The sequence below is a fragment of the Chiloscyllium punctatum genome, chromosome 17 (genome assembly GCF_047496795.1).
Source record: "Chiloscyllium punctatum isolate Juve2018m chromosome 17, sChiPun1.3, whole genome shotgun sequence".
Taxonomy (NCBI): domain Eukaryota; kingdom Metazoa; phylum Chordata; class Chondrichthyes; order Orectolobiformes; family Hemiscylliidae; genus Chiloscyllium; species Chiloscyllium punctatum.
The window spans coordinates 46349008-46371759 of record NC_092755.1 but is presented as its reverse complement, the minus strand read 5'-3'; the positions used below and the strand labels follow the sequence as shown (position 1 = coordinate 46371759).

The following is a 22752-nucleotide window of genomic DNA, read 5'->3' as shown; positions in this document are numbered from 1 at the left end:
TCTGGCATTGGGTCAGTCGGCAAATTGCAGTGTTCTCCCCAATACACATCAATGCTGATGAGATGGAGCTTGCCTCTTCTTTATGTGAATGTGGGTCTTCTGCTCTCCCATTTCCTGTGCGACCTGCTGCCTTGGTCATGCTAATTACCTTTTCATATCACGGAGCACTGTGGGGAATGTCTCACAGCAGCACATCAAAGGGAAATGAAGACACCTCAAAGTCCCACCCTCCCCCGCCCTTTTCCCCAGGATCCTGTCAATAAAGGAACTGCAGTCCTTACCCTCTCCAAGACTGGAGCTCACTTTGTGTGGGACTGTCTTGCAGTCAGTACTATGCCTGTCTCTAACCCAAACAGCGAGCAGGACTCTGTGCTGGACAGGATGGAGCAGACATCCTTGGGTGAGTTCACACCTTGGCAAGTGATACATGGTGTGTGTGTGTGTGTCCGCGTCTGAGAGACAGACAGTGTACGCATGAAAGTGTATGTGTGAGAGACAGAAAATGTGTGGAGTCTGAGAGAGAGTGTGTGTGAGACAGAGAATGTGTGTGTGTCAGACACAGAGTGTGTAACAGAGAGGAGTGAAAGAATCTGTGAGAGGCAGACTGTGTGTGCGAGAGTGTGTCTGAGACAAAAAGTGTGTAAAAGAGAGTGTGATTGTGTGAGAGACAGAGAGTATTAGAGACAGAGAACATGACAGAGACTGTGTGTGCATGCGTGAGTGTGTGTTGGGGAGAGAGTTTGTGTTGTGTGTGTAAGAGAGAGGAAGAGAGGGTGTGTGTACGCGCATATCTCTGTGGGTGTGTATGTGTGTATCTCAGTGAGTGTGTACATGAGTGTATGAGTGTGTGTCTCTGTGAGTGTGTGTGTGTGAGTGTGTATGTCTGTATGTGTGTGTGTCTCTGTAAGTGTGTGTCTGTGTGTGTCTGTGTGTGAGTGTGTGTGTTCCTCTGAGTATGTGTGTCTGTCTGTGTGTCTCTGTGAGTGTCTCTGTGTGAGTGTGTCTGTGAGTGTGTGTGTGTCTCTGTGTGAGTGTGTAGCTCTGTGAGTATGTATGTGTGTGTGTGTCTGTGTGTTTGTGTCTGTGTGTGTGTGTCTCTGTGAGTGTGTGAGCTTGTCTCTGTGTTTCTGTGTGTGTGTCTGTGTGAGTGTGTGTGTCTGTGTGAGTGTGTATGTCTGTGTGAGTGTGTATGTCTGTGTGTCTCTGTGAGCGTGTGTCTACATGAGAGTGTGTGTCTCTGAGAATGTGTGTGTCTCTGTGTGAGTGTGTAGCTCTGTGAGTATGTATGTGTGTGTGTGTCTGTGTGTTTGTGTCTGTGTGTGTGTGTCTGTGTGTGTGTGTCTCTGTGAGTGTGTGAGCTTGTCTCTGTGAGCGTGTGTCTGTGTCTCTGTGTGTGTGTGTCTGTGTGAGTGTGTGTGTCTGTGTGTCTCTGTGAGCGTGTGTCTACATGAGAGTGTGTGTCTCTGAGAATGTGTGTGTCTCTGTGTGAGTGTGTAGCTCTGTGAGTATGTATGTGTGTGTGTGTCTGTGTGTTTGTGTCTGTGTGTGTGTGTCTCTGTTTGTGTGTCTCTGTGAGTGTGTGAGCTTGTCTCTGTGAGCGTGTGTCTGTGTCTCTGTGTGTGTGTGTCTGTGTGAGTGTGTGTGTCTGTGTGTCTCTGTGAGCGTGTGTCTACATGAGAGTGTGTGTCTCTGAGAATGTGTATCTGTGTGAGTGTGTATGTCTGTGTGTCTCGGTGAGTGTGTAACACAACAGGAGCAGTGGGATGTTTGTAGGAAGACCGGGCACTGAGGGGGTGGAGAATGAGTTGTAGAGCAAGGTGAAGTCACACCGAGTCCTACCGTGAGTGGTTATCACTGGGGAGGCAGGCTATGTTTATCTGAAGAGAATAAATGTGCAGGGTCACAGAGAACAGTGTGGACTGAATGGTTGGAGTCACTCTGAGTCTGTGAATGAGGTGAGGTTGTATAGACTAAAGGGTAGCGTTGGCAAATTCAGTGCAGGGACAGAGAGAGCTCACATAGACCCAGGAACAGGACACACTGGGAGGGAGGACAGTAACAGGATCACAATCAGATCGAATCCTTAGTTCCCTATCGAATAAAGAATTTAATCAAAATGTTACATTCAACATTCAAACTTCAGTGAGAGACTTGTGTCCAGAGGACTTTCACAGCAATGTTATGTCGATAAAGGGGTTCCTGGAGTGGTAAAGGAGAGGTTATACACAGGGGAAACAGAGATGGATCCCCCCAGAGCTAACACTTGATCAGGGGGTTTATAAAACTGTCACACTTTGGGAGAATAAGTACAGAGCAAAGTGTGTCCCGGGGCAGGGGATTTGAGAATCCCAGCAACACAATTGAAGTCATTGACAAGGTATAAGGGTGAGTGAGTTATTGGGCTCTGTAACGTCCAGTCTGAAAGGGCAGTGGGAGCACATGCTGAATGTATTCCAAAAGCTGTCTTACAGGGCAGTGGGAAAGAGCCACATTGAATGGCTGCACCTGATGTGCCCAGCTACAATCTTTGGTTTGGATTTATTGCAGTCACATGTACCGAAGTACAGTGAAGCAAGTTTATGTTTTGTGAGCAGGACAGGCGGATCACAGTGACCAAGGAGATGCAGGTTACAGGGTCCTGGACAGAGTGAGGGTAGAGCACCAACAAGGACTGCACAGGGTAACCACAACATCAGGTTTGAAATGAGAGAGTAGGGGGAGGACTGTCCCTGGCATGCACCGATTTAAGCTTCCATATCTTCTGTCTGATGGAAGGGGTGGGAAGAGAGCAGTGGGAGGGCTCGGTGATGATGTCAGCTGCCTTTACACAGCAATGAGAGGTCGAGGTGGTGTCCATGGATGGGAGGGTGGCTAGTCTGATGGCATGGGCTGTGTACCTTGCTTCACCACACGACCTAGCAGATGGACTGACAGCAGACCCGTTTGGATACTTTCGATCGCAACAAGATTTGAAAGGATTATCAGCCGTGGCGGTGAATGACCAGGAGACCCTGTTCTCTTCACCCCAGCCACGTGAGCATCCTCAATTCTCCACCTTCACTGGCCTTCACTGATGGGATTCTTCTCCCTGCATCTCTGCAGTGACACTGGGCTCACAGCCACCTGACTTTCTGGGCCCGGGGGGGGGGGGGCTCTGTGTTTTGCCTAACCCCCCAACCCACCCCCCTGCCGAGAGGGAGCCTGGCTGCTTCATTGTGTGAGGGGCGCTATACCAATGTTAGTCTCTGCAGTTGGGATTGATCCAGTGCTGCTGCTCCTGACCATCCCTCTCCCACAAAGTGCACCCAGGATCACCAAACCCTTTCCTGTTTGTGTTCCCGCAGACCGGCCCGGGATCACCGAACCCTTTCCTGTTTGTGTTCCCACAGACTGGCCCGGGATCACCGAACCCTTTCCTGTTTGTGTTCCCATAGACCGGCCCGGGATCACCGAACCCTTTCCTGTTTGTGTTCCCATAGACCGGCCCGGGATCACCGAACCCTTTCCTGTTTGTGTTCCCACAGATCAGCCCGGGATCACCAAACCTTTCCTGTTTGTGTTCCCGCAGACCGGCCCGGGATCACCGAACCCTTTCCTGTTTGTGTTCCCACAGATCAGCCCGGGATCACCAAACCTTTCCTGTTTGTGTTCCCACAGATCGGCCCGGGATCACCGAACCCTTTCCTGTTTGTGTTCCCATAGATTGGCCGGGATCACCAAACCTTTCCTGTTTGTGTTCCCGCAGATCGGCCGGGATCACCAAACCTTTCCTGTTTGTGTTCCCACAGATCAGCCCGGGATCACCGAACCCTTTCCTGTTTGTGTTCCCGCAGACCGGCCCGGGATCACCGAACCCTTTCCTGTTTGTGTTCCCGCAGACCGGCCCGGGATTACCGAACCCTTTCCTGTTTGTGTTCCCATAGACCGGCCCGGGATCACCGAACCCTTTCCTGTTTGTGTTCCCACAGATCAGCCCGGGATCACCGAACCCTTTCCTGTTTGTGTTCCCGCAGACCGGCCCGGGATCACCGAACCCTTTCCTGTTTGTGTTCCCATAGATTGGCCGGGATCACCGAACCCTTTCCTGTTTGTGTTCCCGCAGATCGGCCGGGATCACCAAACCTTTCCTGTTTGTGTTCCCACAGATCAGCCCGGGATCACCGAACCCTTTCCTGTTTGTGTTCCCGCAGACCGGCCCGGGATCACCGAACCCTTTCCTGTTTGTGTTCCCGCAGACCGGCCCGGGATCACCGAACCCTTTCCTGTTTGTGTTCCCATAGATCGGCCGGGATCACCAAACCTTTCCTGTTTGTGTTCCCACAGATCAGCCCGGGATCACCGAACCCTTTCCTGTTTGTGTTCCCGCAGACCGGCCCGGGATCACCGAACCCTTTCCTGTTTGTGTTCCCGCAGACCGGCCCGGGATCACCGAACCCTTTCCTGTTTGTGTTCCCGCAGACCGGCCCGGGATCACCGAACCCTTTCCTGTTTGTGTTCCCGCAGAGCGGCCCGGGATCACCGAACCCTTTCCTGTTTGTGTTCCCGCAGACCAGCCCGGGATCACCGAACCCTTTCCTGTTTGTGTTCCCACAGACCGGCCCGGGATTACCGAACCCTTTCCTGTTTGCCCAGTGCTGAAACTCGAGCCGCCCCGGTGTGTGAGAGGCACAGCCGGTCAGGCTGACCCCTGGAGCAGTGTCCGGGTAACCCTGCAGGACCAGGCTCTGTGGCAGACGTTCCACGCGGTTGGCACCGAGATGATCATCAACAAATCGGGGAGGTGAGGTCCGCTCTGGGGAGGCAGCGAGAGAAGGGGGTGGGTGTGGGGAACGGGTAACAGGGTGGCACAGATCTCATGCCCACCGAGATGCCAGCCTCAGGGAGTGGAGGCCCTGTGAGGGTTTGTAGGGAGTTAGGATTCCCCGAGCTCGTTGGAGTGAGTTGCCCCCAACGGCACTTCCCCAGGAACCGCAGGGTTGGTACCTCAATGCCATCCCTCCGAGGTTCCTGGTCACCTCTGCTGGTTGAGCCACACTGACCCCCAGCCAGGGTTGGGGGCCTTGGTGGGTTGGGGACGGCGGGGAGGGAGTGAGGAGGGAGTTGGGAGTGGGTAGGGGGAGGAAGGGACTGCTTCTGATCAGAGAGAGCCAAGGTGGCTTTGATCGTTGTCTTTTTCAGGAGGATGTTCCCTCAGTGTAACATCAATGTGTCGGGGTTAATGCCTTTCTCCCGTTACACCGTCATGGTTGACCTGGTGCCAGCTGACGGAATGCGGTACAAGGTGAGCACCACACGCGGGGAGGGGATGGGGGGGTATGTTGGGGTGGTGGGGCGGGGGGGGGGGGGTTGGGTGGGGGGCAGAGTCTAAGGGTGCTGCCAAGAGTTGTCACAGCACTTCAGATCATCACTCTGCCTTTCACCTCGGGTTTCATGGGATCCAGGGTGAAAGGGACAACTAGGCCTCAAACCCAAGTGAAGTGCTCCCTCCCCCCTCTACCACCCAATCGGTGTTCACTCTGGTCCAGGTCCACTCTGCATTTATATGACACTTTTTGCTGACCTTGACGTTGCCCTAGAATTCCTCCAGCGCTGGGTGGGGATCAAGGGTCCCGGGGATATTGGCAGCTCCGATTCCCAGGGTCCCTCAACACTCAGTCCCTGCAATAACCCAAGGTCAGAGAGGAGCCTGTGGCCTGTGGGACGATGCTCTGGGTCTAACCATAAGCTGGAGACTGTGAAAGTTGCAAAAAACATAAGAAGAGATTTTATAGTGATATAAAGGGAAAGCCACAGGTGAAGAGTACGATTGGTCTACTGAAGACTGAGACTGAGGATCATGGGAAACACATTGAATGGTTAGTTTGCTTCAGTATTCACAGCAGAGGGAATCGGTTAGCTCAGTTGGCTGGATTGTTGGTTCACAGAGCAGTGTGATGCCAACAGTGTGGGTTTAATTCCCATCATCGGTTTGAAAGACTCTCCTTCTCCACCCCTTCCCTTGGCTGAAGTCTGGTGGGCCTCAGGTTAACTCAGCACCAGTCACTTCTCTCTGTAATGAGAGAGCAGCCGCCATGGCTTGGTAAGACCATGGTAACACCACGACAACAGTCACAGCAGAGAAAGAGGACAGCTTGCCAAAAGTCCCAAAGAAACTACGAGAGGATCAGGGACAGGACCGAAATAAAATTAGTTGAAGTAATCACCCACCAGTTTTGGGGAAATTAATGGAGATCTGAAGAGTGACACATCCCCAGGGTCTGATTAAAAACCAAAAGAACATGCTGTGAATCGGAACAAAGAAAAAAGAAGTCGCTGGAAAAGCTCAGCAGGTCTGGCAGCGTTTGTGGAGAGAAATCAGTTAACGTTTCGGGTCCAGTGTGCCTTCCTCAGGGCCCAGTGTTCTGAGGAAGGGTCACCGGACCCGAAACATTAACTTTGATTTCTCTTCACAGTTGCTGCTGAGCTTTTCCAGCAACTCCTGGACCTGGCCCAGGACCGGGAGGGTTTCCATCCCACCGGTCTTAAAGGAGGGAGGAGAGTACGTTGCCGAACCAATCATCTTCCTGAGTTCCCTGGATTCAGGAGTTGTCCCTCTGGGATTTGAAAGTTGCTCCTACCACTCCACTCTTTAAGAGGGGGTGACAGAGGGAAATGGGGTAATTATGGAGCAGTTAGCCTAAAATCGCTGGTGGGGAAATTGTTGGAGCCCATAATCGAGGAGAGGGATCACCTCAAAACATTTCAGTTAATCAGTTAGTCAGAATGGATTTGTGAAAGGCAGATCACGCCCGGCAAACTTCATCAAACTTTTTGAAGAAGTGACAGAGGTAAGTTGATAAATGTTGTTTATATGGACTTTTGATAAAGCCGCACACAATAGACTATTAGCTAAGGTGGACATTGAGGGAAAATTACTGACATGGATAGCAAATTAGAACAATTCGATGAGGAAGAGTTTATGCTCAAAAGGTCGACTCTCCTGCTCCTCGGATGCTGCCTGACCAGCCGTGCTTTTCCAGCACCACATTCTCGACTCTGATCTCCCGCATCTGCAGTCCTCACTTTCTCTGTGGATAGCAAATTAGTTGAGTGACAAGAAACACAGAGTTGGCATTCCCACTCTGCCGAGGACATGGAGGTCCTGGGCCTCCTTCACCGCCGCTCCCTCACCACCAGACGCCTGGAGGAAGAACGCCTCATCTTCCGCCTCGGAACACTTCAACCCCAGGGCATCAATGTGGACTTCAACAGCTTCCTCATTTCCCCTTCCCCCACCTCATCCTAGTTTCAAACTTCCAGCTCAGTTACTGTCCCCATGACTTGTCCTACCTGCCTATCTTCTTTTCCACCTATCCACTCCACCCTCTTCTCTTTGACCTATCACCTTCATCCCCTCCCCCACTCACCCATTGTACTCTATGCTACTCTCTCCCCACCCCCACCCTCCTCTAGCTTATCTCTCCATGCTTCAGGCTCACTGCCTTTATTCCTGATGAAGGGCTTTTGCCCGAAACGTTGATTTCACTGCTCGTTGGATGCTGCCTGAACTGCTGTGCTCTTCCAGCACCACTAATCCAGTATAGTGGGTAAGTAGTCACATTGACAAGTCAAGACAAGTCAAAAGTGAGGACTGCAGATGCTGGAGATTATAGCGGTGCTGGAAAAGCACAGCAGGTCAGGCAGCATCTGAGGAGCAGGAAAATCAACGTTTCGGGCAAAAGCCCTTCATCAGGTCAAGACTAGTGGTGTCCCACAGGGATGTTGGGTCCACCATTATTCACAATATCATTATTCACAACTTAGATAACGACAAGAAAAGTGAAATATCCAACTTTGCTGACAGCACAAAATTGGGTGATGTTGACAATAATCGAAAATTACAACAAGATGTTGATAGATTCGATGAATGGGCAAAGCTGTTGCAGATGGATTTTAACAGAAGCAACTGTGAGTTATCCGATTTGGACCGAGAAAGGATTGATCGGGGTGTTTTTTAGTTAAATTACAGTGGATGTCCCATGAGATTTGGAGGTTCAGGTGCATAATTCTTTAAAATGCCATAAATAGAAAATAATCAAAAAGGCTGATGAAATGCTGGCCTTCATACCTAAAGGGCTGGAGTATAAAGATACATATGTTATGCTGCAGTTAGACAATGCAGGTTTACAAAGGACTACTGTAGGAGGGAAAGTTAGACAAATAAGGCCTGCTTTCACTCAAATTTACAAGGTTAAGGTGTGATCTAATCAAAGTTTTCAGGATACTGACAGGGAAAGACAGGGCAGATAAAGATCAACAATTTCCCATTGAATGAAGATTCTAGAACCAGGGGCTATAGTCCAAGAGTTAGGGCCAGGCCTTTCAGGAGAGATGTTAGAGAACACTTTTATACACAAAGAGTAGTGGAACTTTAGAATTCTCTTTCTTAAATGATGATCGATGCTAATTCAGTAATTAAATACTAATCTGAGATCAACATATTTTTCGTAAGCAAGGACTATGGGCCCAAGGCAGGAGTTAGGTAACAGGTCAGCCATGATTTTAGTGAATGGGGGAGCAGGGTCGAGGGGCTGATTGGTCTGCTCCTGTTCCAAGGGACTGGTTCAAAGCCAGTCCCTCCTGGGTGAGAGGGGGAGAATGGTCTCTCCTCCCAGTGGGGTAATGTTGCTGTGTTTCTGTCTGCAGTGGTACAAAGACCAGTGGGGAGTGTGTGGGAAATCAGAACCACAGCCGCCATGTGTGACCTACATCCACCCGGATTCCCCAGCCCTGGGCACTCACTGGATGAAGAAGACCATCCATTTCCGAAAGCTCAAGCTCACCAACAACATGCTGGATCAGTCTGGACATGTAGGTGACCCCTGACCCCCAACCCCTGACACTTGACCCTGCAGATTTATTTCATTCTCCTCCTGCTTCTCTGGCCACATCCCACAGGCCATTCTGTCCCACAGGCCGTTCTATCCCACAGGCCATTCTGTCCCACAGGCCACTCTGTCCCACAGGCCGTTCTATCGCACAGGCCGCTGTGCTTCACATCCCCTGCTGTTCCCTCAACCTGAACCTCCCTCAACCCAAACCCTCCCTCAGTCAAGTCCCTATCTCAGTCCAGTCTCTCCCTCCCTCGCCCAATCTCTCCCTCCTTCAACCCACTTCCGCCCCCTCATCCCCGTTCCCCTTTCTGCCCCCTCCATCTCCCTCTCCTCAAACTCTGTCTGCCCTCAGTTGACTTCAAACAGCAGCTCCTTGATGCTTCAAGCTGAGTCTAGCCACTGACCACCCCCCTCGTCCTCCCACCTCAGACCTGCCTCCCAACACTGATTCCTTCCTGTTATCTCGAATTGATTCCCTGGTCCTCACTTCCTGCCAGGTGTTTGGTCTCTGTATGTTTGGGTAAATAGGCACATTTAACTTGACCTTCCCTGAGTCCACGCACGTACGTGCATTTTATCAGCTGCTCTGGGCATGAGCCAACCTCTCAATTTCTATTTACACTGTTTCCAAAAACCAAACTTTTCTCTCGACCATTCCTTGATTGTCCCTTCCATCATCACGGGTTCCTTCTGCTTCCTCTCCTCTCTCTGCCCCCTCAACTCCTTCCCCCAACCCTTCAGTATGGAAGGTGCTGACTGAGGGACCTGGCTGAGTCTGTACAGTGTACCTTGTACACACTGCTGCTGGTGATGGAGGAAGTGGATGTTAGTGGATGTGGTGCCCAAAAAGCAGACTGCTTTGTCCTGGATGGTGTCGAGCTTCTTGAGTGTTGTTGGAGCTGCCCCCCCATCCAGGGCAAGTGGGGAGTATTCCATCGCACTTGTAGATGGTGGATAGACTTTGGAGAGTCAGGGGGTCAGTTACTCACTGCTGTACTCCTAACCTCGGACCTGATCTTGTAGTCACTGTGTGGACGTGGTGAGTCCAGTTGAGTTGGGGGGTCAATGGTAACGCCCAGGATGTTGATATTGGCGGATTCAGTGATGGTAGCACCATAGAATGTTAACGGAGATTCTCTCTTGTTGGGGGTGGTCACTGTTTGACCTTTGTGTCTCTCTGACCGCCCAGTACCAGCTGATCAGTCATTCCCTCAGATTAATTCTTGGGAAGCCGAAAGGAAATTGGATCCAATCAGCTCTCCAAACCCACGCCCTAGCTCCTGACTCCAAACCCGTCCCTGACAACACTCCCAGGCCAAGCCAGTCGGTTCACAGCCTTGGAATCACTTTCCTGCCATCCCGAAGATTTCCGTCTCCACGGAACTGTGACCCTGCCTCAGCTGCTGGAGTGTCTGTTGCCCCTGGCACTTGCCCCTTGCGGAGCTCCCGGCTGCTCTCCCAGCTCCGAGCATCTCGGAAGCACCGCTGCTGTGTCCTAAACACGAGCAGCTACCATGCTCCGATGAAACCTCCTTGGATGGTTCAGTCAGCTAAAGGTGCTATTCAAATGTAAGTTGTTGTTGTCCTGCAGACCAGGCTCTCCCACCTGCAACCCAGTCCCTTTCTCCATCCAATCATTCCCAACAGCTACAGCGCGGGACAAAATACAGAGTAAAGCTCCCTCTACACTGTCCCCCATCACACACTCTGCAGGACAGGAACAGCACAGGGTTAGATACAGAGTAAAGCTCCCTCTACACTGTCCCCCATCACACACTCTGCGGAACAGGGACAGCATGGGGTTAGATACAGAGTAAAGCTCCCTCTACGCTGTAGATACAGCTGGACAGCTGTGTCCTAGAGAGACTGAGGCCAGCAGCCACAGTGTTATGGATCCAAGTTCCTTGGGTGTGATTGGACGGTGGGAGTTCTTCTCTGAGTAGGCCACACTGCCAGGGATGGGGGCGGGCTCTGTTGGGGGGGGGGGGGGGGGGAGGGGGGGTGGAGGCTGTTGTTCTTTCTCAGTGAGGGCTGGGATTGTAGCTGAGAGCTGGTCTAGGTACCCCTCACTATCCTGTCTCGTGTTCCAGATCATTCTACACTCGATGCACCGATACCAGCCCCGCTTCCACATTGTCCAGGAGGAGAACCCATTCGGACTCCGATGGAGCCTGTTCCAAAGCTTCACTTTTCCCGAAACAGTCTTTGTGGCAGTCACGGCCTACCAGAACGAGAAGGTGAGACTGGAAACCTCTGAGTTAAATAGATGCCAGTTACGTCCCCCTGAGAGGCAGAGGGAGATCGGGCCGGGAGGTGGAGTGACAGGAGAATTGGATTAGACGGTCCAACTACAGCAAGGAGCAGGGAAATTCATTCCATTTGGGAATGGGGGGGGGTCGTAATACTGAAACCCGTCCTCATGGAGCTGGGAGTACATGAGTTGGAAAGTGTGGTGCTGGAAAAGCACAGCCGAGGAGCAGGAGAATTGACATTTTGGGCATAAACCCTTTATCAGGAATGTGTCAAATAAAGGGTTTAGGCCTGAAACATCGACTCCCCTGCCCCTCAGATGCTGCCTGACCTGCTGTGCTTTTCCAGCACCACACTCTCGACTCTTGACTCTCCAGCATCTGCAGTCCCTCCCTTTCTCCTGGGAGTATATGAGCCCATTGCAGAGGGGTGTTCCTCAGTGACCCTTCAGTGGGTGTGACTGGATTCACCTATAGGCAAGACAGCAGAAGGATTAGAGAGCCCCTTTCGCTAATCGGCATGTTTTAAAGTCGGAGTTTTTATAACTACAGTACACAAATACTTGTAAAGACATTCCATTATACCACAAGATTGTCAGTACTTGAGTATTTTACCAGAGTCTAGCATCATTCAGGGAGTATTATACCCCAAAGACATTAGAGAAATTTATACCTCAGAATTGTTCAGAGGATTCTAATCTCCGGGATTGTACACCAGCGAGAATTACCCCGGTATATTACAGAGAATGATCAAAGTGGCGATGGCCCACTCTGCTGTGTTTCTCTCAGTGTGGACAGATGCCTGACTTTCACTTACTGTTATTGCAGATTACAAAACTGAAGATTGATCATAATCCATTTGCGAAAGGGTTTAGAGACATGGGAGTGAAGAACAAAAGGTAACGTATTGGTTAAGTTGATGTGTGTTATACAGTGTCGGGTAAGGTTAAGCGACTGGATACATCAAAAGTTATAGGCAGCAGCACAGGTAATCCATTGTCTGGAGTCCGGGAAACATGTGTCCCAGAAATAGCCACGTTCCCGACCTCAGCTATCCCAGTAAAACTGCGCAGACATCTGAAACACTGAACAGAAAACTGCCCAGGTGTGTCCTGTACACCAAAAGCAGGACAAATCCAACCCGGCCAACTACCGCCCCGTCCCGTCTACCCTCCATCACCAGTGAAGTGATGGAAGGGCTCACCAACAGGGCTATCACGCAGCACCTACTCAGCAATAACCTGCTCAGTGATGCCCACTTTGGGTTCCCCCAGGGTCCTCATTACAGCCTTGGGTCAAACATGGACAAAAGAGCTGAATTCCGGAGGGGAGGGGAGAGGGACAGGCCCTTGACATCAAGGCTGCATTCAACTGGGTGTGGCATCAAGGAGCCCTCACAAAACTGGGTGTCGGGGGCAAGCCTCCACCACTTGGTGTCATACCTGGCACATTGGAAGATGGTTGTGGTTGTTGGAGATCAGTCATCTCAGCTCCAGGACATCTCTGCAGGAGTTCCTCAGGGGAGTGTCCTCGGCCCAACCACCTTCAACTGCTTCATCAGTGACCTTCCCTCCATCAGAAGGTCAGAAGTGGGGATGGTCACCGATGATTGCACAATGTTCAGCTCCATTTGTGACTCCCCAGAGACTGATGCAGTCTGTGTTCAAATACAGCAAGTTCTGGACACTATCCAGGCTTGGGCTGACAAGTGGCAAGTAACATTTGCGCCACACAAATGCCAGACAATGACCATTTCAATGACCCAAGGATGTGGGCAAGGGCAGGGATTAGCATGCTTTTAGTGGTCGTTATATTCGTACAGATGCGATGGGCTGAAAGGCCTTTTCTGCATTGTTTGAATCTATGAACCTTCAATAAGAGACAATCTAACAGCTGCCCTTTGACATTAAACAGTATTACAATCACTGAATCCCCCACTACCAACGTCCTGGGGGTTATTATTGATCAGAAATTCCTCCACTGGACTCACCACAGACACACAGTGGCTACAAGAGCATGTCAGAGGTGATCAATACTGCAGTGAGTAACTCCCCTCCTGACTCCTCAAAGCCTGGTCCCACCATCTCCAAGGCACAAGTCACGAGTGTGGTGCAATACTCCCCACTTGCCGAGCTGGGGGCTGCTCCATCAACACTCAAGAGATTTCACACCATCCAGGACAAACCAGCTCCTTGATTGACACCACATCCTCAAGCATCCACTCCCTCCCCCACCGATGCTCAGTAGCAGCAGTGTGTACTGTCTCCAAGATGCATTTCAGACATTCACCAAAGATCCTCAGACAGCACCTTCCAAACCCACCACCACATTCATTGAGAAGGACAAGGGCAGCAGACACAGGGGGAACACTAACTCCTGCAAGTTCCCCTCCAGGCCACTCACCACCCTGACATAGAACTATCTCTTTAAGGGCACTGTCAGTCGACCCACAGTATGTGGACTGCAGCAGGTCAAGAAAACAAAACTCACCAGCATCATCTTAGGGGAAATTAGGGCAGTAAATACCGATTAGTCTGGGCCAATTACATTCTAACAATATAAAACTCTACCTGTTTGGACTGTGGGTGTGTGATTTGGTTACTAAACATGTAACATCTGCTTGTTTAAAAGATGGGTTCCAAAGCAGGATGAGAGAGGGGCAGAGATTTATCAAAAGAGTCCCAGATCTGAGGCCTGAGACAGCTAATGGGGGTACACAGGAAACTGAGAATTTGTTGCCGTTGGAATAGAGAAAGTCACGAGGCTGAAAGAGGCTATTGAAAGAGGGAGAGGGTTGAGGCAAACGGGGCACTTAAAAACGGGTGGAATTTTATCTTGGACAGGAAATAAATAGGGTCCTGTGAACATGGGGCAATTATTGTGTGAGAATGAGTCAGAATGAGTTTTGGAACAAGCTGACTTTTATTTATTAAACTGGAAACCAATCTGTCCTGAAAATTGTGAGACTAGAGATAGCAAAGGCGTGGATGAGGGAAGCCCAGGAGAGAATTGCAAAACCCATCAACCATGTTTCTTTTGCATGTGTGATTTTCTCAGGCAGCAGACAGGAAGAACTCCATCCTGCCAGAACTCCATATTCAAGAGGAGAAGGACAGACCAGGCCTGGCCTAACCAAGAAAACACAGACCAGGTCAGGCCTAACCAAGAAAACACAGACCAGGCCTGGCCTAACCGAGGAAACATAGACCAGGTCAGGCCTAACCAAGAAAACACAGACCAGGCCTGGCCTAACCGAGGAAACATAGACCAGGTCAGGCCTAACCAAGAAAACACAGACCAGGCCTGGCCTAACCAAGAAAACACAGACCAGGTCAGGCCTAACCGAGGAAACATAGACCAGGTCAGACCTAACCAAGAAAACACAGACCAGGCCTGGCCTAACCGAGGAAACATAGACCAGGTCAGGCCTAACCAAGAAAACACAGACCAGGTCAGGCCTAACCAAGAAAACACAGACCAGGCCTGGCCTAACCAAGAAAACACAGACCAGGTCAGGCCTAACCGAGGAAACACAGACCAGGCCTGGCCTAACCAAGAAAACACAGACCAGGTCAGGCCTAACCGAGGAAACACAGACCAGGCCTGGCCTAACCAAGAAAACACAGACCAGGTCAGGCCTAACCGAGGAAACATAGACCAGGTCAGACCTAACCAAGAAAACAGAGACCAGGTCAGGCCTAACCAAGAAAACACAGACCAGGCCTGGCCTAACCGAGGAAACATGAATGAGGCCAGGCCTAACCAAGGCAGCAATGGTGAGAGAATGAGGCTACTTGATGATCATATTAATCCATGTGGATATGATAGCATTTCAGTTCTAGTACTATGACCCCAAAGTCCTGGACAATTACCCATCAGGCAGAAGTTCATAATCCCATTGTTGCACTGGGGAAAACTGGATCAAATAAATCAGACACAGCAGAGAGCCCCTGTTGGCCTTGGCATCATTCCACGGATCATTGTGAATCTGTGATCTACCCAACACAGACCCATGTCCCTTAATAGAAAATTACATAAATATTGGATTTACAACGAGCAATTTATTAGTTGCTGTTTATGATGGAGAACGACCCTTTGTGCAGTGTCCCCTCATCTTACCCCCAAAATGGCTGCAAGGCCTCAATCTTCACTCCAGTAGAAATTACTTCTCTCTATCCCAGATGTTCCCATTAGTATATTGTACATGGTGAGTAAATCATTCCTTGACTGTCTAACTTCCAGGGAAGTTGTGTAACATTACCAGGAAACGGTCTGGTCCTGGGGGTTTGTCACTCTTTAGTTTATCTTCATTGCTGCACCTACGTTTACCCCTGTCCCTGGTTCGATGTTGCCGGAACGCTGCCCCTTCCTCAGTGTCAATCCTGTTTTCAGGCTGAGGCCGGAACATACCCAGGGTGAGGCCAGTTCTCCAGCTGTTGGTCATTCCTGCCTCCCCTCATCTCCAGCCTGCATTGCTAGACTTTACCAGGAGGCTGCGCTGTTGTGCACATAGCCCAGTGCCCAAACACGGCTCACCTTGGACATCAGCTGTGGCAGGAGTAATGATACCGTCTGGGTGGGGATTGGACAAGGCTTTGAGGGTGGGTGGAGGGGAATGGGGATTCCTGAGTCCCAGCGCCCACCCAATTCCCACTTTTCCTGATTCCCGGCTTGGCTATTAGGTGAATAGCCAGGAACAATTGCGGGGAATTTCACCTCTTCATTATGTACTGATCAAACCTAGATCCCAAAGAACGCTCTGAGGAAGCAGGGTCAAAGGGAACAAGCAGAGACCTGGACAGGATCCTCCTTGACCAGCACACTGGATGGTATGGACAAGAGAGGTGCCCAGTGCCCAACATGGCTCCTCGTTCCAGAGAAGAGGGTGATGCTTGTGCAGTCGACCAGCTCCATTCCCCTCCAGTCTCATATCCTTTGTGCAGGTAAGGGACTGACTAGGGAAACATTGCCCCCTGTTGGCCTCCCCAGTGTGGTACTGATATGAATATGTCGGTGGATTTGAGAGTCATGGAGATGTACAGCAGGGAAACAGATTTTTTAGCTCATCTCGTCCATACCGACCAGATATCCCAACCCAATCTAGTCCCACCTGCCAGCACCCGGCCCGTATCCCCCAAACCCTTCCTATTCATATACCCATCCAAATGTCTCTTAAATGTTGCAATTGTACCAACCTCCACCACTTCCTCTGGCAACTCATTCCATACACGTACCACCCTCTGCGTGAAAAGGTTGCCCCTTCGGTCTCTTTTATATCTTTCCCCTCTCACCCTAAACCTATGCCCTCTAGTTCTGGACTCCCTGACCCCAGAGAAAAGACCTTGTCTATTTACCCTATCCAAGCCCCTCATAATGTTGTAAACCTCTATAAGGTCACCCCTCAGCCTCTGACGCTCCAGGGAAAACAGCCCCAGCCTGTTCAGCCTCTCCCCATAGCTCAGACCCTCCAACCCTGGCAACATCCTTGTAAATCTTTTCTGAACCCTTTCAAGTTTCACAACATCTTTCCCATAGGAAGGAGACCGGAACTCCCTTACAAATACATTTCTCCAAACATCTCCCATTTCATAAAAAAAAACAAAAAAATACTTTATGCACGAGCACTTGAGTTCCAATTTGTCCAATATATTTGCTCAATAAAGGAAGTTAACACTTAGGATCTGAACTGAATGGTAATTCTATTCAGTCTCCGTCCATACGTTTCATTGGTAATCTCTCAACTGTTGTACAGTGTTTGTTCGCGGGTCAAACATTCACTGGCACAGTCACACCAGTTACTCTCAGAAGCAGAAAGGCCACCTTCTGCCCAGGAATATGTCCCAACTGCTCACTGACTCACTTTGCAATCCCTCCCCCAAACCTCCAACCTCCCTTTGTGAATGAGGTCAATAATAAACAGTGCCCATGCTAATGGGGCGATCACCAAGGGAACCAACTTCACCTGACCAGTTCTGGCATCAAGGTGAGGGAGTTACCCCTAACTAGGCCCTGATCCCATCCTGGAGACTTCTGGAAAGTTCTGGGAGCTCGGGACTTGAGCACTGAATCGCCACCAACACTCCAGTGTGGTACGGCGAGGGTGGGATTGGGTATGGGGGGAGCAGGGATTGGGTATGGGGGGAGCAGGGATTGGGTATGGAGGGAGCAGGGATTGGGTATGGAGGGAGCAGGGAGAGGATACAGGGGGGTGAGCTGGGAGAGGGTTTGTGGGGGGGAGCTCGGATTGGGTCTCAGGGGTAGCAGGGAGAGGGTACAGGAGGAGCTGGGAGAGGGTTTGGGGGGAGCAGGGAGAGGGTACAGGGGAGTGAGCTGGGATGGGGTTTGGGGGGGAGCTGGGATTGGGTCTCAGGGGTAGCAGGGAGAGGGTACAGGAGGAGCTGGGAGAGGGTTTGGGGGGAGCAGGGAGAGGGTACAGGGGAGTGAGCTGGGATGGGGTTTGGGGGGGAGCTGGGATTGGGTCTCGGGGTAGCAGGGAGAGGGTACGGGAGGAGCTGGGAGAGGGTTCAGGGGAGTGAGCTGGGATGGGGTTTGGGGGGGAGCTGGGATTGGGTCTCGGGGTAGCAGGGAGAGGGTACGGGAGGAGCTGGGAGAAGGTACGGGAGGAGCTGGGAGAGGGTAGGTGGGCAGTTTCTCTGGTTTCCCTGAAGAGCTGATATTGTTCTGTTACCTTTATCCAGCAGCTCTGCCCACCAGCTCCATCCCAGGATGGAGTTCAGGAATCGGCCCTCCTCCGAAGGGCACAGGGCCCACCTGGATGTCAGTGCTGTGCCAATGATGGAGCTCTCCCCTGATGTAGTGCTCAGCTCCCAGCAAACACAGGACTACCCAGGGCCCTTCAACGTGGCATTGAACAGTGGGGGCACCATCAGGGCCATCAGCCATGTCCATGGTCAGACTGTGGGACCTCTTAGCCAATGGGGTGTCCCTGGACAGCATCGCAATGAGCTCCACCCCAACGGGCAGTCCTCCCACCTTGGCGTGGAGTTTGGGTGTCAGAGAGTGCCCAGCTACCCTGCTACCAGTGGGGTGATGGAGTGGAACCCGTACCCAGTCTTTCCATATCCCTGTTGGTGATGAAAGGTTGAGATTGTGAACGGACTGGCACTGGGCCTGATCATCTCACCCGCTGGTGGCTCATGGGAACGAGGGCATCTCTCTACACGGGTGACTTAATGATCACTGCAGGGCCTGGGGTAAAGACCCTCCCCAATCCCTGGGGCTGTGTAGAACCTTCCAAACCCTTCAGGAGGCCTGTGGGTACAACCACGGTGAGCAGCGGTCAATGGAACTTTCTGGAATCCTCAAACTCCATCTCTCCCCTGTGTTCGGCCAGGTGACTCTGGTACAATACAGATGCTCATTCAGCCAGAGAATGTGAGGAATTTGTTCTCTCAGTCCTGTAGCAATGCAAGACCCTCTCACAGCTTCACGTGGAGTTAGAGACAGCTATCAGTATCATGTGACCTGTCACCCAGATACAGGGAGTTATCTAATTTGGCTTCCATGATCAGTGGAAGTTGATGTTGTTTATGGCTCATTACAGAGTACAGGCGACACGGATCTTACAGCAGAATAAAACGTTTCCCACTGCATAGCTTCTGGGTCTCGGTATCTGTCAGTGTGTGTGTCTGTGTCTGTCAGTGTGTGTCTGTGTCTGTCAGTGTGTGTGTGTCTGTGTCTGTCAGTATGTGTGTCTGTGTCTGTCAGTATGTGTGTCTGTGTCTGTCAGTGTGTGTCTGTATCTGTCAGTGTGTGTGTCTGTGTCTGTCAGTATGTGTGTCTGTGTCTGTCAGTGTGTGTGTCTGTGTCTGTCAGTGTGTGTCTGTGTCTGTCAGTGTGTGTATGTCTGTATCTGTCAGTATGTGTCTGTGTCTGTCAGTGTGTGTGTGTCTGTGTCTGTCAGTGTGTGTCTATGTCTGTCAGTGTGTGTGTCTGTGTCTGTGCCTGTCAGTGTATGTGTCTGTGTCTGTCAGTGTGTGTGTCTGTATCTGTCAGTGTGTGTGTCTGTATCTGTCAGTGTATATCTGTGTCTGGCAGTGTGTGTCTGTGTCTGTCAGTGTGTGTGTCTGTGCCTGTGCCTGTCAGTATGTGTGTGGTTTCTGTGTGTGTATGTCTGTATCTGTCAGTGTGTGTATCTGTATCTGTCAGTGTGTGTGTCTGTGTCTGTCAGTGTGTGTGTGTCTGTATCTGTCAGTGTGTCTGTCTGTCAGTATTTGTGGGTCTCTGTGTGTATATCTGTATCTATCAGTGTGCGTCTGTGTCTGTCAGTATGTATGGGGTGTCTGTGTGTGTATGTCTGTATCTGTCAGTGTGTGTGTCTGTGCCTGTCTGTATGTGTGGGGTCTGTGTGTGTGTAGGTCTCTATCTGTCATTGTGTTTGTGGTGTCTGTGTGTGTATGTCTGTATCTGTCAGTATGTTTGTCTATGTCTGTCAGTGTGTGTCTGAATCTGTCAGTGTGTGTCTGTGTCTATCGGTATGTGTGGAGCCTCTGTGTATGTATGTCTGTATCTGTCAATGTGTGTGTCTGTATCTGTCAGTGTGTGTGTCCATGTCCGTCAGTACGTGTGGGATCTCTGTGTATGTATGTCTGTATCTGTCAATGTGTGTGTCTGTATCTGTCAGTGTGTGTGTCCATGTCTGTCAGTACGTGTGGGATCTCTGTGTGTGTATGTCTTTATCTGTCAGCGTGTGTGTCTGTGTCTGTCAATGTGAGTGTCTGTATCTGTTAGTGTCTGTGCCTGTCGGTATATGTGGGGTGTCTGTGTGTGTGTATGTCTGTATCTGTCTGTGTGTGTGTCTGTGTCTGTCAGTATGTATGGGGTCTCTGTGTGTGTATGTTTGTATTTGTCAGTGTGGATGTCTGTATTTGTCAGTGTGCGTGTTTGTGTCTGTCAATGTGTGTGTCTGTATCTGTCAGTGTGTGTGTCTGTCAGTATTTGTGGGGTCTCTGTGTGTGTATATCTGTATCTGTCAGTGTGTGTCTGTATCTGTCAGTATGTGTGGGGTGTCTGTGTGTGTATATCTGTGTCTTGTCAGTGTGTGTGTCTGTATCTGTCAGTGTGTGTGTCTCAGTATTTGTGGGGTCTCTGTATGTGTATATCTGTATCTATCAGTTTGTTTCTGTATCTGTTAGTATGTGTGGGGTGTCTGTGTGTGTGTATATCTGTATCTGTCTGTGTGTATCTATGTCTGTCAGTGTGTTTGGGGTGTCTGTGTGTGTATGTCTGTATCTGTCAATGTGTGTGTCTGTATCTGTCAGTGCATATGTCTGTGTGTTTGGGGTGTCTGTGTGTGTATGCCTGTATCTGTCAGTGTGTGTGTCTGTATCTCTCAGTGTGTTTGGGGTGTCTAACACCCCCCCCCTTTCCTATTCCCTATCCCTCTCTTCCCCAGTCCCTATCCCCCCCCCCCTTCCCCAGTCCCTATCCCCCCATTCCCTATCCCCCCTTCCCCAGTCCCTATCCCCCCATTCCCTATCCCCCTCTTCCCCAGTCCCTATCCCCTTTCATCTGTTTGTATTCCCCCCCACATACCACCCGATATTCCCCTCGATGTGACCGTTGCTAGTTGCCGTGTCTGTCGTGAGCCTTTTGGCTCTGCCATATGCATTCTCACAGTGTGTGTGCATGACTGTGGGTCTTTCTTAGTGTGTGTGTGTCTGTGTGAGTCTGTGTGCGTGTGAGAGTGTGCATGAATGTGTGTGTGTCTGTGTGTGTGAGAGTGTGTGCGTGAATGAGAGTGTGTGCGTGAATGTGTGTGTGTCTGTGTGAGTCTGTGTGTGTGTGAGAGAGTGTGCGTGAATGTGTGTGTGTGTATGTGTGTCAGTGCGTGTTGTGAGTGTGCCTGTGTATATATGTGTGTGTTATCTATGTGTGTGTGTGCACTGATTTCTTTGCTGGTTAAGTCACCATTACACAGCGTGTACAGAATACAGCCACAAGTACAATACTTATTGACTCCAGTTCAGAAATGTGTGTAAAAGCATCCAGGACCGGATAACAGAGAGTGAGGGAGAGAGAGAGAGAGAGAGAGAGTGTGTGACTGTCCAACAGGCCTGTGGTTCTGTTTGTTTGGATGAGAGTGGGGCCTCTGACAAAGGATGAGCTAAGTGCTGGTGCATCATGGTACAGGAAGCTGTCCAAGCAGAGGGAGCCAAAAGGATTGCAGTGGTAGTAAGGCACAGAGAGAATGACAATGCTATCTACAGCAAAGAGCTGTGTTGTGTTCCTGGTGCCAAGGTACAGGACATTTACTCTCGACTGGAGGAGACCTTGCAGTCGGACACTGACCCCAGTGTCTTAGGGAGAACTAGAAAAGCGGTTCTACATCGCCCGTTGTGAGGAGCTTGGGACCAATTTAAAGGCAAAACCTCAAAGGTCAGAATCTCTAGATTATTACCAGTGAGTCATAGAGATGTACAGCACAGAAACAGACCCTTCGGTCCAACCTGTCTATGCTGACTAGATATCCTTAATCACTCTTGTCCCGTCTGCCAGCACCTGGCCTATATCCCTCCAAACCCTTCCTATTCATATACCCATCCAAATGCCTCTTAAATGTTGTAATTGTACCAGCCTCCACCACATCCTCTGGCAGCTCATTCCATACACGTACCACCCTCTCTGTGAAAACGTTGCCCCTTAGGTCCCTTTTATATCTTTCCCCTCTCACCCTAAACCTATGCCCTGTAGTTCTGGACTTCCCCACCCCAGGGAAAAGACTTTGTCTATTTACCCTATCCACGTCCCTCATGATTTTATAAACCTCTATAAGGTCACCCCTCAGCCTCCGACGCTCCAGGGAAAACAGCCCCAGCCTGTTCAGCCTCTCCCTGTAGCTCAAACCCTCCAACTCCTGTCCACATGCCAATTGGCATAGAGTGGACGAGATTAGAGAGGTGGGTGTGTGGCTCAAAGATGGTGTGAGAGAAGTGCAAACTGAGGTGTGGCCCAGTCCTGGGGAAAGGGGATTGGTGGTCCATTTGGGCTGTGCTGAGACTGGGTGTTGTTGTGAGCAACTCCTGGAGAGGATTGAAATTAAATATTTGGTGGGGGGGGCATGTGATAAACGTTTGGGAAGATGTGATGGATCAATGACAAGGAAAGAGAGAATGGCAAACAGACTGCGACGGGAAAGGATGGGGAATGGCATACCTAAGAGGAATCAACAAATATCACGTGACAAAAATCATAAAACGTGGAAAAGTTAAAGGCCCTGTATCTGCATGTTCAAAGAGTTAGCTCACGTTGAAATAAATATTACCGAATAACCAGTACAGAAACACGGTAACATGGACTGGAAGCTGATTATTAAAGGTGAGGTGGTATTTAGGGAGAAAGGGGAGCTGGGAAAAGGTGGAGGGGTGGCTCTGTTGGTTAATGATGGCTTTAGCAGTAAACTTCCAGGAAAGCAGAACGCACAAATCTGTTCGGACAGAGACGAGGAACAAGAAAGGCAAGAAGTGATTTGTGTGAGTGGTGTGCAGGTTTTTATACGCTGACCATCAAGAGATAAATAAGGCTGACCAGAGAGGTGGAGCAGTGATCAGGCTGCAAGGATCAGATGGATCAAGCTGGTCGCAATGCGAGGTAGAAAGGGTGTTTTGGGG

General features: G+C 50.4%; 1 protein-coding gene across 1 annotated transcript; it reads left to right on the top strand.

Annotated features, from left to right (window-relative positions):
- Window positions 1-364: 364 nt before the first annotated feature.
- LOC140487679 (uncharacterized) lies at window positions 365-18705 on the top strand. Its single transcript, XM_072586951.1, has 9 exons — window positions 365-400; window positions 4594-4780; window positions 5179-5281; window positions 8686-8850; window positions 10964-11110; window positions 11951-12021; window positions 14180-14898; window positions 15867-16065; window positions 17821-18705. Exons 1-9 carry the CDS (start codon window positions 382-384, stop codon window positions 18215-18217), a joined length of 2007 nt encoding a protein of 668 aa, XP_072443052.1. The 5' UTR covers window positions 365-381; the 3' UTR covers window positions 18218-18705.
- The last annotated feature ends 4047 nt before the right edge of the window (window positions 18706-22752 follow it).

Excerpts from the sequence above, each read along its gene's own strand:
- LOC140487679 (XM_072586951.1), top strand. Across the intron at positions 8,851-10,963 it reads TGCTGGATCAGTCTGGACAT|ATCATTCTACACTCGATGCA; the intron begins GTAGGTGACCCC and ends CTCGTGTTCCAG. Across the intron at positions 14,899-15,866 it reads GCCTAACCAAGGCAGCAATG|ATCCCAAAGAACGCTCTGAG; the intron begins GTGAGAGAATGA and ends GATCAAACCTAG.